This window comes from Nematolebias whitei, chromosome 20 (genome assembly GCF_014905685.2).
Source record: "Nematolebias whitei isolate Nwh7 chromosome 20, NemWhi1, whole genome shotgun sequence".
Lineage (NCBI taxonomy): Eukaryota > Metazoa > Chordata > Actinopteri > Cyprinodontiformes > Rivulidae > Nematolebias > Nematolebias whitei.
Window position 1 is genome coordinate 29,911,182 of NC_056517.1, and position 16,260 is coordinate 29,927,441.

Consider the following 16,260-nt stretch of genomic DNA (forward strand, 5'->3'; position numbering starts at 1 on the left):
TGCATAGTATGCATCACCATCTATAATCTGGTTTCTTGGCCCACTTTAAGCTTAAACAGAAGCATTGGGATGTATTAAAGTATGAAGTCATGTTAGGTATCTCGTCAAAGACTTGTTAATGGTTGTTCAGTGCTAACAGATTTTTCTGTTACACAGCTCATATTGTGTTTTAAACGCCTTTATCTTTGTGCGTTACATAAAGGGTATGTTTTTAATGAGTAAAAATATATAAAAAAGCTCTTGCAGTTCCTAAACTTCTTATAGTCCAGATTTTTCCTCCTTTCAAAGTTGCAAAGTGCAAAACTGAAGGTTCTAAAACTTCTCTGGTTGGAAAACAATGGTTTAAATTATGACACTATCAAAAATAAAAAAATAAAAAAGTTGGCATCTATACAGAACAATTATTTTAAAGTAATGGACTATAGATCACAACTACATCGGTTTCTGCACATATATTGGTGCTTTTGTAATACATCATAATTTTCTCATATGGGTAAATATTGACCAATAATTCAATCTGTAATAATTCATCCCAAACCAAAAGCTAATATAGACTTTTTTCAGTCTGGTTATATGCAACAATTCAAGATTTATTTAGTCAAAGAACATTTTTTGTGCAAGTCATCACAGCTGCTGATGTTATTGGTAGAATGTGAGGAAATGGGACGATGGGCCCATCTGCTGCACTGAGCACATTCCTCTGACTCAGTGGGTCTTCGAGCAGAAACTGCCGTCCTGGTTTTGAATTCAGTTGCTCATGAGTCACACCTGCCCTTTGGTCTGCTGACGGATCCAGTCACTAAACCTTACCACTTGTGTGTATACGCCGGGGCGGTTCTGGCGTGCACAGCCTTCACCCCAGCTTACAATCCCTGCCAAGAACCACCGCTTGCCTCGCTCCAGACACACCAACGGACCCCCTGAGTCACCCTGAGGATTATGAAAGAAAACACGAATAAATGGATTCAAAGGGACAAGACACAGAAGAAAAGTATATATATATATATATATATATATATATATATATATATATATATATATACTGTATATATAATTATGCAATTAATGCTTACAGTTTACATTAAAGTGATAGTTCAAGCCTTGAAAATCAAAGCTGTTCACACAAAAACTATCTTATGAACTTTTACATTTCTGTCATTTTTGTGTTAGACAGTTCGATGTTTCTTTGCAAACAGCAACAGCTAGCTGTAGCACTGATAACTGATAACATTGCCTGAATGATCCCAATAATGTTTGCTAGTTCTGTTTTGACGCCTCCCATCCATCCATTATCTTTACCCGTTTATTCCATTTTGGGTCACGGGGGTCGCCGGTGCCCATGTCCAGCAATCACTGTGCGAGAGGCGGGGGACACCCTGGACGGGTCACAAGTCCATCACAGGGCCACATAGAGACAAACGAGACAAACAACCATTCACTCTCTCACTCACACCTAAGGACAATTTAGAATTACCAATCAGCCTAACATGCATGTTTTTGGTCTGTGGGAGGAAACCGGAGCACCCGGAGAAAACTCACGCATGCACGGAGAGAACATGCAAACTCCACCCAGAAAGGCCCCCGGACCGGGGTTTGAACCAGGGACCTGCTCGCTGAGAGGCAGCAGCTCTACCAGTTGCGCCACCGTGCTGCCTTTTGACGCCTTCCATTCTATTTTATTTATTTATTTTTTGCAAGAAACATGTCGTTGATTTGGAAATAGATGCTACAGAGGAGCAGGAAGATTGCACATTATACACATAAATTAGCAAAACTTTGAAATAATCTCTTGGGACGTGGAATGTCACCTCACTGGTGGGGAAGGAGCCTGAGCTGGTGTGTGAGGCTTAGAGGTTCCGGCTAGAAATAGTCGGACTCACCTCTACGCATGGCTCTGGCTCTGGAACCAGTTTCCTTGAGAGGGGCTGGACACTCTTCCACTCTGGAAGAGTGAGGGTTTGCTGGGAACGCCTCGCAGAAGAACCCATCAGAAAGATCTTCAACTCACACCTGTGGGAGAGCTTTAACCACATCCCAGCTAAGGCGGGGGCATTGAGTCTGAGTGGGCCATGTTCCATGACTCAATTGTTGAGGTGGCTGCTTTGAGCTGTGGCTGCAAGGTTGTTGGTGCTTCTTGCAGTGGCCATCCGCAAACTCAGTGGTGTACACCCCAGGTTAGAGGGACTGTCATGCTAAAGGAGTCCTATCAGGCCTTGTTGGCTGGTAGGACTCCAGAAGAAGCTGAGGAGTATTGGAGGGCCAAGCGAGCAGCAGCCTTGGATGTTGCTGAGACAAAAGCTCGGATGTGGGACATTCATTTGCAATGGAGATGGGGCAGCGCCACTGGATTGGCAGACTGGGGTGGTGGTTCCCCTCTTCAAAAATGGGGACTGGAGGGTGTGCTCCAAATATAGGGGCATCACTCCTTAGCCTCCCTGGTAAGGTCCATTCAGGGGAACTGGAGAAGTGAATGCACTTGTTGGTTGAACCTCAGATCCAGGAGGAACAATGCAAGTTCCATCCTGGCTGTGGAACACTGGACCAGCTCTTTACCCTCACTAGGGTTCTTGAGGGATCATGGAAGTTTGTCCATCCAGTCTACATGTGTTTTGTGGACTTGGAGAAGGCTTTCAACTGCGTTCCTTGGGGTTCACTGTGTGGTGTGCTCCGCAAGAATGCGATTGGGGACCATTGTTATGAACTGTTTGGTCCTTAAACAAGTGGTGCAACAGTTTTGTTCACATTGCCAGTCAGACCCCTTCAGGGTGGGAGTTGGACTCTGCCAGGGCTGCCTGTTGTCATCGATTCTGTTCATAACATTTATGGACAAAATTTCTCGGTGCAGTCAGGGGGCGGATGGTTTCTGGTTTGGTGGCCTCAGGATTCTATCTCTGCTCTTTGCAGATGATGTGGTCCTGTTGGTGTCATCATGCCGTGATCTTCAGCTCTCACTGGAGTGGTACGGCTGGGATGAGAATCAGCACCTCCAAATCTGAGGCCATGGTCCTCAGTCAAAAAAGGGTGAATTACTCTCTTCGGGTCAAAGGTGAGGTTCTGCCTCAAGTGGAGGAGTTCAAGTATCTCGGGGTTTTGTTCACGAGTGACGGAAGAATGGAGCGTGAGACTGACAGACGGATTGATGCAGGGTCTGCAGTATTGTGGACTCTGTGCGTGTCCGTTGTGGTAAAGAGGGAGCTGAGCTGTAAGGCAAAGCTCTCCGTTTACCGGTCGGTCTATGTTCCTACCCTCATCTTTGTCCACAAACTCTGGGTAGTGACTGAAAGAATAAGATTGTGGATAACTGCAGTTGAAATGTGTTTCCTCTGCATGGTAGCTGGACTCTCCCTTAGAGATAGGGTGACAAGCTCAGTTTTCTGAGAGCGACTTGGAGTAGAATCACTGCTCCTCCACATCAAGAGGAGCAAGCTGAGGTGGATTGGGCATCTGGTAAGGATGGGCACTTCCCTGTGCATCTCCCTAGGGATGTTCTTCTGAAATTTCCAACTGAGACCCCAGGGAAGACCCAGGGCACGCTGGAGACACTATGTTTCTTGGTTGACCTGGGAAAACCTTGAAATCCTCCCACAAGAGCTGGAAGAGGTTGTTGTGGAAAGAGATGTCTGGGCCTCCCTGCTCAAGCTGCTGCCCCTGTGATCCGATTTCAGAACAAGCGGAAGATGACGGACGGATGGATGGATGGATGAGTGGATACATGGATGAGTGGATGGGTGTATGTATGTGTGTATGTATAGATGTATAAATCGATGTATAGATGTATATTAAGACAGACAGACAGACAGACAGACAGACAGACAGACAGACAGACAGACAGACAGACAGACAGATAGATAGATAGATAGATAGATAGATAGATAGATAGATAGATAGATGGATAGATGGATAGATGGATAGATGGATAGATAGATGGATAGATGGATGGACGGACGGACGGACGGACGGACGGATGGATGGATGGAATATTCTACTCTATTTATTGAGTCTGACTTCATGAGAATCACCATAAGGAGATTATGAGTTACATAAGACTTAAGTTCATTTTCAGACAGATTTATTTTTATTTGTTTATTAAAAACGAACCTGGCAGGCGTCCACTCCACCCTGTAGGTTCCCAGCACAAAGCATCCTGGGAGTTACGGCGTCATCATACAGTTTGTTACAAGTGTTCCTGCTTATGATCTTCACTGAAGCTTCTTGTAGGCGAGAAGCCAATTCACCTACAATTAACAAAAACACAAAACATAATCTTTTTGTGGGTGCAAGGTTTTTTAAGTGAAACACCATTTTCGTATGTTATTGTTGAGTACCACCTACCATCCTCCATCAAAACCCCCCAACCTGTGACATAGCAGCTGGTCCCAGTGATGAAGACATGTGAGGCAGCAGGAACACACACAGGCTGCACCAAGTCGTTGAAGAAAACAGGCGAGCTGAGCTCCAGCAGAGCGATGTCATAGTCAGACGTGAACTGGTCATACTGCGGGTGGAGGAGAATCCGGCGGATCAGTCTGGTGGCCGCTCCATTGTTTCCACTGGTCATCACACGCATTCCCATGTAAGCCCGCCAGGCACGGACGTCCGAGTATCTGCAGACACCAGGAGCGTGAATACACCACCTAAGTGAGGTGAAGCTCCAGGGGAGGATTTTTGTGTTTTTCGTACTTGATGGCATCTGAGTCTTGGAAGCAGTGAGCTGCAGAGAGGAGCCAACGACTGGAAACCAGCGTGGCTCCACAGACGTGACCGTAGCGATCCATCTGGAGGCTGACCTGCCAGGGCCATGACCCCACCACAGCATCAGACCCTCCCACTATCTTGGTTCGCTTCCTGGGTTTTGTGCCACAGCCTGGGTAAAAAAAAGGAAGACATAAAACTGTCAAAGATACAAAGTAAACATCAGGCACAAAAACATGGTGGTTACTGAGTGAGTGCTCACTGCAGCGCAGCTCGTCAGATCCGTCAGAGCAGTCCTTAACTCCATCACACTCGGGGTTGACCTTACTGACGCACTTCCCGTTGGTACATTTGTACGAGGACGAGGAGCAACCTTTGAAATCTAAAGAAAAGTTTATATAAAATTAAACAATCTCTAAAGGTGTCTACGTGCGATCAAACCTATAAAGGTGCTCACACGCTCTGGTGCAGTTGAGTTCATCACTGCGGTCTTTGCAGTCAGTCACACCGTCACACACTGATGACTTGGGCAAACACACCTTGTTGGGGCAAACGTGGTGGCATTTAACTCCTGAAAAACAAAGACGGCGCCGCACGAAACGCATGAGGGAAAGCAAACACAAATACCTGCACGAGTTGCACAAGCGTGCGCACTCACCACAGCTTCCCTCCTCGCTGCTGTCCGCACACTGACTGACACACTGGCTGCTCTGAGGCTTGCACTGACCGTTGGCACACAGCACTTCTCCTGGCCTGCAGGAGGCTGCTTGTTTCACATGCAGGTTCAAACACAAGTGGCATTAACAGAAAACACTTCAAAAAACCCCATAACGGGTCTATCGTAGTTTTCGGACTATAAGGCACAATTAAAATCCTTTAATTTTCTTAAAAATGGACAGTGAGCCTTATAATCAGATTTTATCTGGTTTTTGTGAATGAGTTGAGTAAAGTTTGACATAATGCGCCTTATAATCCAAAAAATACGGTAATATCTTAATGAGGCAGATAATTATCATATTTGTTGCACTAATGAGGTGTGACTCAGTCAATTAAATTTAATAACACAGGACTAGATTGGCTCTGACTGTCCCTAGGCCTTGTGCAATTAGACTTACAGCATTTAGCCTCGTCCCGTCCATCTGAGCAGTCCTTTACTCCATCACAGACGCTTCTCAGAGGGATACAGCGCCCATCTCCACAGCGAAACTGGCGAGGGCAAGCTTGGAAATAAAAAGGAAAATGTTCAAGAATGATGATCTGGTATTTATGACAAAATCACAGGCGCTGCTGTTCTGTCAGATTTCTGTTTTACTTTAAATTGTGGACTTTTTAAAGTGAAATAAATCTATACTTTGCTTTTGCGTTTATTCTAGAGAGAAATCATGTCTTACTGCCCTCTGGAGAAAAGGCTCGGTACAACAAGTAGAAGCCTTTGTGAGTGAGAGACTCATCAGAGTGGAAGTGGATGGAGAGTGGAGAGGAGTAAACCCGCTTTTTGCTGCTCTCTGATACCAGATTACACAATCTAAACACAAAGCAGCAAACCGTACGAGTTCAATGCACATTGCACCACGACCTTGTCCTAAAAATATAAGAAAGAATGTCAGCAGGGTTACAACTCACTTCACCCCACCAATGTCCAGCCAGTCCTTCTCACACCCATCAGACGATGGAGACTCCTGGATGTCCATCATCACAATTGTCAGTGAAATCAGGTAACCTGGCAGTGGCACCTGATGAAGTAACCACAAAAAGTTCAAAGAAAACACATCAAGGTGGAATGTGGTCATGCTGCATGACTGTGGTGTGTTGGTTTTTGAGTCATGCATTTCCGTATCTTTGTTTTCAGCACACCCTCTCAAACTATGTCTATAAAAACAGCCTCACGTGTCTCACCCGTAGCGTCCATGTACAGTCTATGTTTGGAGGGTAGAATGAAGGGTAGTAAGGCGAGGAAATGGAGCCGTTCCAGGAAGAAATGGATCCTCCACAAACTGTAGGGGGAGGTAGTGACACAAGTAAATACTCAACAAACCCAACACAAGTTTTGTTCTGTGGAACTAACTCAAACAGACTTCGTTATACAACACCAGCTTTGAAAAAGTTGCGACACTATGAAAAATGTAAATAACTCATAAACCCATATTTTATCCACACTGGAACTTTGTAAATATATCAAATGTGCGAGCTAAGAAATTGATCCAAATTTAGAATTGTATGGCAAGTAAACATCTCATAAAAATTGGAACAGGAGCAACAGAAAGTTGCAAAATTAAGTGGTACAAAAAAAATTGGAAGATTATTTTTGGAAATAATTAGGTTAATTGGCAACAGGTCAGTAAAAGCACAGGGCCCATCAGGCAAATGTGGGTGCTTCACCTATCCCACCCACATTTTTGCTATTTCAATTAGGGGGGATTTGAACTGGCAACCTTCCAATTGGAGGCTCACCTTTTTTAGCCTCAGTTAGAGCTGTCATTTCTAACACCGGCCTGAAGCCCGGTCCCGCCGACCCGAATTTGGGGCAGGCTGGGCCATAAAAATGTGCTGGATGGGCAGGCCGGGTCGATGTCGAACTTTTGATTGTGTCAGCAGATCAGCTGCGATCCAATTATATGGCAACATGGCTTGCCAGATAATAATATTCAATTATATGGCAACATGGCTTGCCATACTTTCACCAGCCACATGCAGCCATTTCACTGCAAGCTGACCGCCCTCGAAAGAGGTAAAATAATGTTCAGTTAATCTTCAGATGGGACTATACTGCCAGGAAGCGATCCATCAGTCCAAATGATGTTCAGCTGCTGCACTCAGTGGACGCGCGTGGCCGATGACACAAACAGGTGAGATCCCAAAGCAGACATGTCAGAGCAGGGTCCGTGTCTGAATAATGCAGAATGAAGGCAGAAGCAGGGATTTAATGCGCTTTGACGATCATGAAAAGACAAACACCCCCTCAGCTCCGATTTTCTGCCCTTTATTCAGCCGCGCATCCGCCAACCATTAATAACTATATAAGCAGTCAACGCTTCATTTTCTCTTTCATATCCAGTAAGAGGACTGGATATGAAAGAGAAATTTATAAAGGTAAGTAAAAATGGTCAGAGGTTGATCAGTCTGTGAAAATCCTCAAGTAAAAATTGGAAATACTTTCATACCATGTTATATAAAGTTCATAATATCATCAAAAGGTTTTAAGGATCTGGAGAAATCTCTGAGCTGAAAGTTAGTTTTTGATGCCTGTGATCTTTGGGCCCTCAGGGACCACTGCACTGAAAACAGATCTGATTGAGTTGTTAATGGCACTGCATGGGATCAGGAAAACTTCCACAAATCACTCAAATCACTTCAACGCGACACCCACAAATGCAGATCAAAGCTCTCTCCTGCAAAGAAGGAGCCATATGTGAGCACCGTCCAGAACCAAAACTTTTTAAAATGTTATCAGCACACAGTTCAAAATCCTGCTTCTCTGATGGTATGGGGGTACATAAGTACCTTAGGAATAAGCGGCTTATAGAACAGCAAAGGAGCCACCAAGAGAACTTAAACATGTTTCAGAACATATAAAAAAGCTATCAAAGACCCAGCACTGTTGAACAGCTATGATCCTCTGCCAGACAAGAATGGGACAACATTTCTCTTCAAAAGCTCCAACAAATGGCCTCCTCAGCTCCTACAGACTGTTGTTAAATGGAGAGACGATGCTCCATAATGGGAACATGGTCCTGGAACAACTTTTTCAGAACTGGGATTGGAGTTTTATTCTTTCATGAGAGACCTCCAACCTGCTTTTGGGATGGCTTGGAAGTAAGCTTTAAAGACAGCTCCATCTCTCTGTCTGCTGAAGGAGAAGGTGACCAGCATCACATTTCCAGAGGATGTCAGCTTCATGACTGGAGACGAGCCTGAAACAGGCAGCCCACACCACCTGAAACATACACCTGAATATTTAACGCGAGTGGGTTTTACAGACGAAGAAATCGTGCCATGAAATGTTTTCAACCTCGCAATGATCTTGTTCTGTAATGGAAGTAAGAAGTCGTAGGCTGAGAGCTTGTGAGCAGCACAGCTCCCTGGGGTGGCACCATGAAGGGTGAGGACAACCAGTCGAACGACGTGACCCGAGGGCACACGGAGACGCCACTGGTAGTATGGCTTCTTTGGATTCACAAGACTCAGGGTGCGGTTGTTTCCATATTTGGCGTAAAGGTCAAAGGACATTGCTAAACAGAGAAAATACCATATTATCAAGATTAAACCAAACATACAAAGATGAAGGTAGAGGTTTTCAACTCTTCCAAGATAAAATAAGATAAGATAGAACTTTATATTATCCTAGAAGAGTTGAAAACCTCGGCCTTCATCTACTGCCAACTCAGATGAGCACTCCCCTCACCTTGAAATCCAAGCTGCCATTTCCCACCTTGAATACTATTCTGATTTTTCATTTTGTCCGTTCTATCTTCTGACTGAGAATCATCTGTGTCCAAGCCTTCAAAACACACAGAGCGAACGTGAAATCACTCAAATACACAAGGTCTGCATGAGTTCAAACAGCAGAAGCCTCTACCCAGCAGGTGGAGCATCTCATTGTCTTGCTCCATGTAGTAGCGTTGCTCGTTCCGACTGTCCCGCTGCACCTTGTGGCTGCCAGGGAGCCTGCGCTGCAACCTCTCTGGACTGTACCTCTGAATTTCCATGGCAACATCATGAGGAGCAGAGAATTTACTCCAGTAGAAAACACTGAGGCCCTCTTCTCCTTCACTGCAACACAAACATATTGATTATGTGTGTGTGCGGCTGAGAAAGCTGTCATTAAGAAAATTGTATATTTTTTGTTTTGCCAACCTGAAGGCAGTAATTCCTGAGCGCAGGTAGTAAGAACTCCACGGGGTGGACTCGTACAGATTTGAGAACTGTTTTTTTGAAAACGAGCAGGAAAAAAACAAACAAGTGAGAACAATTGAGATAATTTTTCATATTTAGCTGACATAACGTTTTGCAGGTATAATAAAAGAACAGTTAAGAGGCTTTGAAGTCTGTAAAAAGGTTGTGAACAATTGTACCTCTTTGATCTGCCTTAATTTGGAGTTTAGTTCCAAACAGAATGATGAGCTAACAACTGCTGCCATCCTAAAACAACCTCCAATCAAAACTGTTTGATAGTGGATCATGCAAACACTATGTTTTAAACGTTTGCAACATTGTTATTGTCATATTATGTGGTTATTCTGGCAGAAATAACGTGAAATTCCTGCAGGAAGTACTGTATTTGCCACCGTATAAGTCGCATCAGTCCAAATATGTGTAATAAAGTAGAAAAAATATATAAATACGTCGCTTCGTCATATAAGTCGCATCTATTATGCGCCACCAATGATGCGTCGTGCTTGTTGTGCGTCACTGCTGACAACCCGGAAATGTGGGCCGGTGTTGTGCCAAACATCGATTAGCTGCCAAATGGCGGCTGCGGGAGTGTGCACAGGAGGACCCTAACAAGAATTTAACTAGATTAACACAAAAACAATTGTTTGCTCGAAATTATAACAAAGGTGTGTCTTAGTTGAACTTTTCCTTAATAAAAGGGCTTTAACGATCAAATCAGCTGCATTTCAAAAATCAATTTGAGGCTGTGGGAGTGCGCAGAGGGAGGACTCGCTGTGCATTTCGTTGAAATTTAACAAGATAACCGCCTAAAAACAATTATTTGTTTGCTCGACATTATAGTAAAGGTGTGTCTCAGTTGAACTTTTCCTTAATAAATGCACTTTAATGGTCAAACCAGCTGCATTTCACCTGGGCGGCGCGGCGAAATGCAGCTGATTTGACGTTTGCTCCAGGAGTTCTGGAGCGAGACGAAGGTGGCTTAGTATGGCAAGCCAAGTGTCTCATTAATATCCACTTTTACCTATTAATGAGACATTTTTTTCATTCAACCTTTATTTAGACAGGTAATCCCATTGAGCCTCGAGGACTCATTTACAAGAGAGACCTGATTTCAACAAAGAAATATGACAACAATGGACAACAGCAACAACAATAAACAATTATAAAAAGTCATACTGCAGTTTTTTTTTTTTTTTTTACAAATAGGATGGCTAAAAGAAAAAGGAAACAAAAAAAACAACAAAAAAAACCCAGCTAGATTCTAAGGCGAATGTAGAAAACTAAAAACAGGAACATGTCTGCGTTGGTCCCTGCCAAGAGTCCAACAGATTCTTAAAGACACTTAGAGAGGTCAAGGTCAAGAGCTTCAAATCTTTTTGTAAGATATTCCAGGAAACAGGAGCGGAGTAGGAGAAGGCCCTTTTGCCTAGTTCAGTCCTCATTGAGGGAACACTGCAGGTAATAATGTCCTGAGAGCGCACGCCATAGCTGCACTCACGCAGAGACAAGTAGGAGGAGATGTATGAAGGCAGCAGACCAAGAAGTGATTTAAAGACGAAAATGTACCAGTGAGAGAGTCTGCGTGAAGTTAATGATGTCCAGCCAACCAGTGAATACAGGGTGCAGTGGTGGGTACGATAATCACAGCCAGTTATGAATCTTAGTGCACCATGATAGACTGCATCCAACATCTGCAGGGTTCTTGTAGGAGCGTTCATGTAAATAACGTCACCGTAATCAATGGAGGGAAGGAAAGTCACAGATACAAGGCGTTTTCTAGCATTCAGAGTTAGACAGGATCTGTTTCTGAAAAAGAAACCCAGTTTAACTTTCAGTTTCTTTACCAAGTTTTCCACATGGAGCTTAAAAGAAAGATGTGAGTCGACCAAGATACCCAAATATTTATAGGAATCAACAAACTCAATGGGGACACCATTTGAGGATAAAATCGAGGAAGAACTGCTGGGACCAACTTCCTATTTGAAAAAAGCATCCCTTTGGTTTTGTCAGCATTTAGGACAAGTTTGAGGTGAACAAATCTGTGTCTGGATGATGTTAAATGCAGATTTCAAAAGCTGGAAAGCCTTAGCAACAGTTTTAGCTTGACAATAAACAACTGTGTCATCAGCATAGAAATGTATGGATGCATTAGGGATGTTTTTACCTACATTATGTATGTAGATTGTAAAGAGGGTGGGTCCTAAGACTGAGCCTTGTGATACACCATTGTTGACTGTTAAATAACTGGAGGAAGTACCATTAGGTTGAACACATTGCCTCCGGTCTGAAAGATAGTTAGAGAACCAACCAATAGTGTGTTCTGAGAAACCAATTTCTGAGAGTTTATGACACAAGATGTTATGATCCACAGTGTCAGAAGCTTTAGACAGGTCTAAGAAAAGTGCAGCACAATAATCCTTAGCATCCAGTGCTTCAACAATGTCATTAAGAACCTTCAGTGAAGCAGTGGTTGTGCTGTGTTGTTTCCTGAAACCAGATGGATGGGGAGGTAAGATGTTAAATGAGTCCAGGTTTATTTGGCTTGCCATCTTAGTTGAGGGCCCTCTAGTGGCTGAAAATGGTAGTGTTCAATATTTTCCATGTCAGAATGAATGAAATCGTCAGATCTCAGCCAAAAATTGGGTTATAAATATGGAGACAAAAACATAAATACGTCGCTTGCTGTATAAGTCACAGGCATGCTAATTTATGCAAAAAACTGCGACATATGCAGTGAAAAATACGGTACTCATTGCTGCACTGAATTGAGACATCTAGCTGCTCCTACAACTCTTTGCACTTGCAAATAACCATGCAGTTTTTATGTAAATTACTCTGTTATGCAAAATTTCAAGTGATGTAAAGGTTTATGTGACAACATTTGCATGTACTGCTAGTAAATGTTTATTTGCAACAGGCAAGACATTAACTGTTCATAACCTGTCCACAGAATCTCACATGAAACATCAGGATGATGGCTTTAAACTACATCAGAGAATGGGAATTCCTTTCTATCATCATGACCTTTTGCTCCAGAAATCCTCCTCTGTTCTCTCGTTTTTATCTCCATCCTTCTGTCATCCCATCTTGCCCTACTACCCCGTCACTGAGGGCAGGTTTTCCTGCTCTCTGCAGCACACATATAGTGGTTGATTGTGTGAAAGGCACACAGACAATGTTTTTATTGAAGGTCTGCTCTTCCTCTCACTCTTGCTGCTGGGTCCTAGCAAGCCTCACAAATGCCGGGCTTGTCCTCGGCCCTGAAAGGATCCTGTCCCTGGGGGTCCTGGGCGACTCACATACACACACACTATGTACAGCTCCTGTTTCAGCTTTACATTTAACACCGCTAGAGAAACACACAGATAGGGGCAAGAAGGAGGCAGAGAAGTGCACAAAAAAAGAAAGAGAAAGGAGGATAGAGCAGATAAGAGGAGAGCATCAAATAAGAATGCAAGTGCAGAAAAAAAGAAGGGCAGCAATGAAAACCTCAGCAGAATGGTGTAAAGAAGCACATCAGCGTTAGAGCAGAAAGATCCACTTTGACCCGGGAGTAGGGAGGTCATGGATCACTCTAATATGTCACCCAGAGAGGATGTATAGTGACAGAGTCCCACCTACATAATGGTTTAAAGCCTGGGCCTGCAGGCGGAACTGTGGGAAGGTGGAGTCAGCCAGCTCTGAGGAGAAGCTCAAGTTTGGGAACTCCACGCTGCCTCCGAGGAAGAACACTGAACAAGGCGGAGCTGCGTGGGGAAAGGAGAGATTTGAGACACTGTGGAACTTCGAGTAAAAAACACTTGAGAGGTACTGGAGCTCTGCGAGAAATCATAAATCCCCCTCCTCTGGAGCAGGTCTGCACTCACGTGTTAAGTAGTGAAGAGTCAGTGCAATGGCAGCAGTGAAGGGAAAGAAAGGCAGGAGACCCAGCATCCATCTCCTCCACGAAGAACAGGAGGAAGCCTGCAGCCCCTCCACCTTTTGGTCCTCGGGCTTCATGGAGGGGCTCAGTGACCAGGTGGGCTCCCTTAACTCCCCATCTCCCTTTCAGAGACAAAGACACAACTCAAATAAAGGTCTGGAATTCTTTAAAGGAATGCATATCACCCACCGCCTTCAATGCCCGAGTTTTTAACTAAAATCATCTTGCATAGAGGAACAACTCAGAGTGGCTTGGGTTAAACCTTGAAATTAACACTTACAACCTCATGCATAGAGGATAACCAAGTGATTTCTTTAAAAGTAGTTCAGTGGTTGATGCGATATTTTTCTAACAGACAGGCGTACAAAAACACAAACACGAGCAAAAACATTATTGCTCTGCCTCAGATCATAAATCTCACTCACGTTTTCAACGCCTGTTCTCTAGCTGTCGATTTCAACATGAGCACAACAGAGGGGCAGTAAATGAGATGCTTCCTCTGAGGCAAGAATCAATGAGGGATAGATTTTTATGGCCGAGCAGAGAGTGGTTTACTGACAGGACTGATGTACATCTTTCAGATCGAACCATCTCAAACATTAGAAGAATCTCTAGAGGAACTTGGCTGAAGGGGTCTGCTTTCCCACGACCTGCAGTGTCAGCATTCAGTCATCAGAGGCACATACCGCCGCAGATGGGTTTTTATAATCAACACGAGTCACTTTCATCCTCATTTTATTGAAAAATAATCCTAAAATTGAATTAAAATATTAAATTTAAGATTAAAAGAGAATAAAGACAAATACTGGCTTTTACGCACAATGAAAGGCACACAGTGATGACTTACCTGTGCTGCTGGACAGTGTCCACGCACGGAGACGCAGTACACCTCGCAGGTCTTGCTTCTGGGCAGAGTCCACATAGCACTGTCCCGTTTAGGTTTGGAGAGGCGATATGCAACAATAACTCTGGCATAGAAACGATGGAGAGAGAGGAAATCCCTGTGGTTGCTTCCTCTGACAAAAAAAGAAGGGGAAAAAAGGAGCAGGAGGGCATTCACCGCCTCCCGTTTTACCTGAACAGGTGTCACACGGAGCCCCAGAATGCAGTGCGGGGACAATGGGACCACTATGAAAGGGTACAATTCGCGCAACCATCTGTTGGACAGATATTTGTGGGCAAACTTGTTCAGTGTGCACGTGGGGCTTGGGGCTCTTTGAGGGGACAAAAGAGTGTTTGAGGGAAACGTGTGAGATTTTACAGATGGAGGGGTGCAGCTGGAGGAGAGAAAATTGCTGCAGATCTGATAGAGTTCACTGAAACACAATAAAACTGAAGGTATACCTCAAAAAGGGTTAGTTCAGATCTTTTGAAATGGGATTTTACAGGGGAAATGGTCAGTATCTTACCTGTTGCAGAAAGCCCTGTTGACCAAGATCTCAGTGAACCATTTTAGTCTTAAAACTACAATCTTAAATATTTAATGACAATTTATCCATCTCTTTCTGTCTCTCTCTGTCTGTCTCTCTCTGTCTGTCTCTCTCTCTCTGTCTGTCTCTCTCTGTATCTCTCTCTCTCTCTCTCTCTCTCTCTCTCTCTCTCATCTACCCATCTATCCATCCATCCATCCATCCATCCATCCTTCCATCCATCCTTCCATCCATCCTTCCATCCATCTTCTGCTTGTTTCAAAGTTAGGTTATCTGGGAAGCAGCTTAAGCAAGGAGGTTCAGACATTTCTTTCCACAGCCACCTCTTCCAGCTTTTCTGGGAGGATTCCAAGGCGTTCCGAGCCCAACTGAGAAACACTGTCTCTCGGCATGTACTGGGTCTTCCCTGAGGTCTCCTTCCAGTCAGACATGCCCAAAGCACCTCCCTAGGGAGGCGCCCAGGAAGCATCCTTACCAGATGCCCAGACCACCACAACTGTCTCCTCTTGATGTGGAGGAGCAGTGGTTCTACTCAGAGTCTCTCCCAGATAACAAAACATCATCCTATCTCTAAGGGAGAATTTAGCTACCCTGCAGAGGAAACATTTCAACTGCCTGTATCCACGGTCTCGTTCCTTTGGTCACTACACAGAGTTTGTGGCCATAAGTGTGTGTAGGAACACAGACTGACCGGTAAACAGAGAGCTTTGCCTTACAACTCTTTGCCACAATGTACTGCACAAAGTCCACAATACTGCAGATGCAGCACCATGGCCTCAGATTTGGAGGTGCTGATCCTCATCCCATCCGCTTCACACTCAGCTGTGAACTGCTCCAGTAAGAGCTGAAGATAACACCACGATGACGTCAACAGGACCACATCATCTGCAAAGAGCAGAGATGGAATCCTGAGGCCACCCAACTGGACTCTCTCCTCCTTCTGGCTACACAGAGAAATTCTGTCCATGAAAGTTATGAACAGAATTGGAGACAACGTGCAGCCCTGGCACAGTCCAACTCCCACCTTGAAGGGGTCTGACTTAGTGCCAGCAGTGCAAACCAGTATGCCAATCCAGTGGCACTGCCTCCAATGTCCACATGATGTTGTAAAGGAGTGTCAACCAAGACATCCCCACAACATCTAGAGGCTAGGAAATCAGGATGGATCTTGTCCATTCCCGGAGCTTTTTAAATACAGATCAACCCCAAAGTCTGCCAAGTCAGCATCTTCCATGGTGGATGCCCTGGTGAGATTGAGAAGGTCCGAGAAGTATCCTTTCTATCTCCTGACCACATCACTGGCCAAGATCAATAGCAAACCAC

The 16,260-nt window shown here is 44.3% G+C and overlaps 1 protein-coding gene across 1 annotated transcript; it reads right to left on the reverse strand.

The window, feature by feature from the left end:
• Window positions 1–735: 735 nt before the first annotated feature.
• On the reverse strand, window positions 736–14,435 carry LOC119426534 (suppressor of tumorigenicity 14 protein homolog). The gene is made up of 19 exons (XM_037694098.1): window positions 14,355–14,435; window positions 13,452–13,629; window positions 13,207–13,331; window positions 9,547–9,614; window positions 9,269–9,462; window positions 9,095–9,190; window positions 8,702–8,921; window positions 8,484–8,626; window positions 6,589–6,686; window positions 6,316–6,425; window positions 6,084–6,217; window positions 5,808–5,912; window positions 5,351–5,455; window positions 5,150–5,263; window positions 4,955–5,074; window positions 4,681–4,864; window positions 4,333–4,604; window positions 4,099–4,235; window positions 736–930 (listed from the first exon to the last, which is right to left on the reverse strand). Exons 1-19 carry the CDS (start codon window positions 14,427–14,429, stop codon window positions 763–765), a joined length of 2,646 nt encoding a protein of 881 aa, XP_037550026.1. The 5' UTR covers window positions 14,430–14,435; the 3' UTR covers window positions 736–762.
• Between the last annotated feature and the right edge of the window lie 1,825 nt (window positions 14,436–16,260).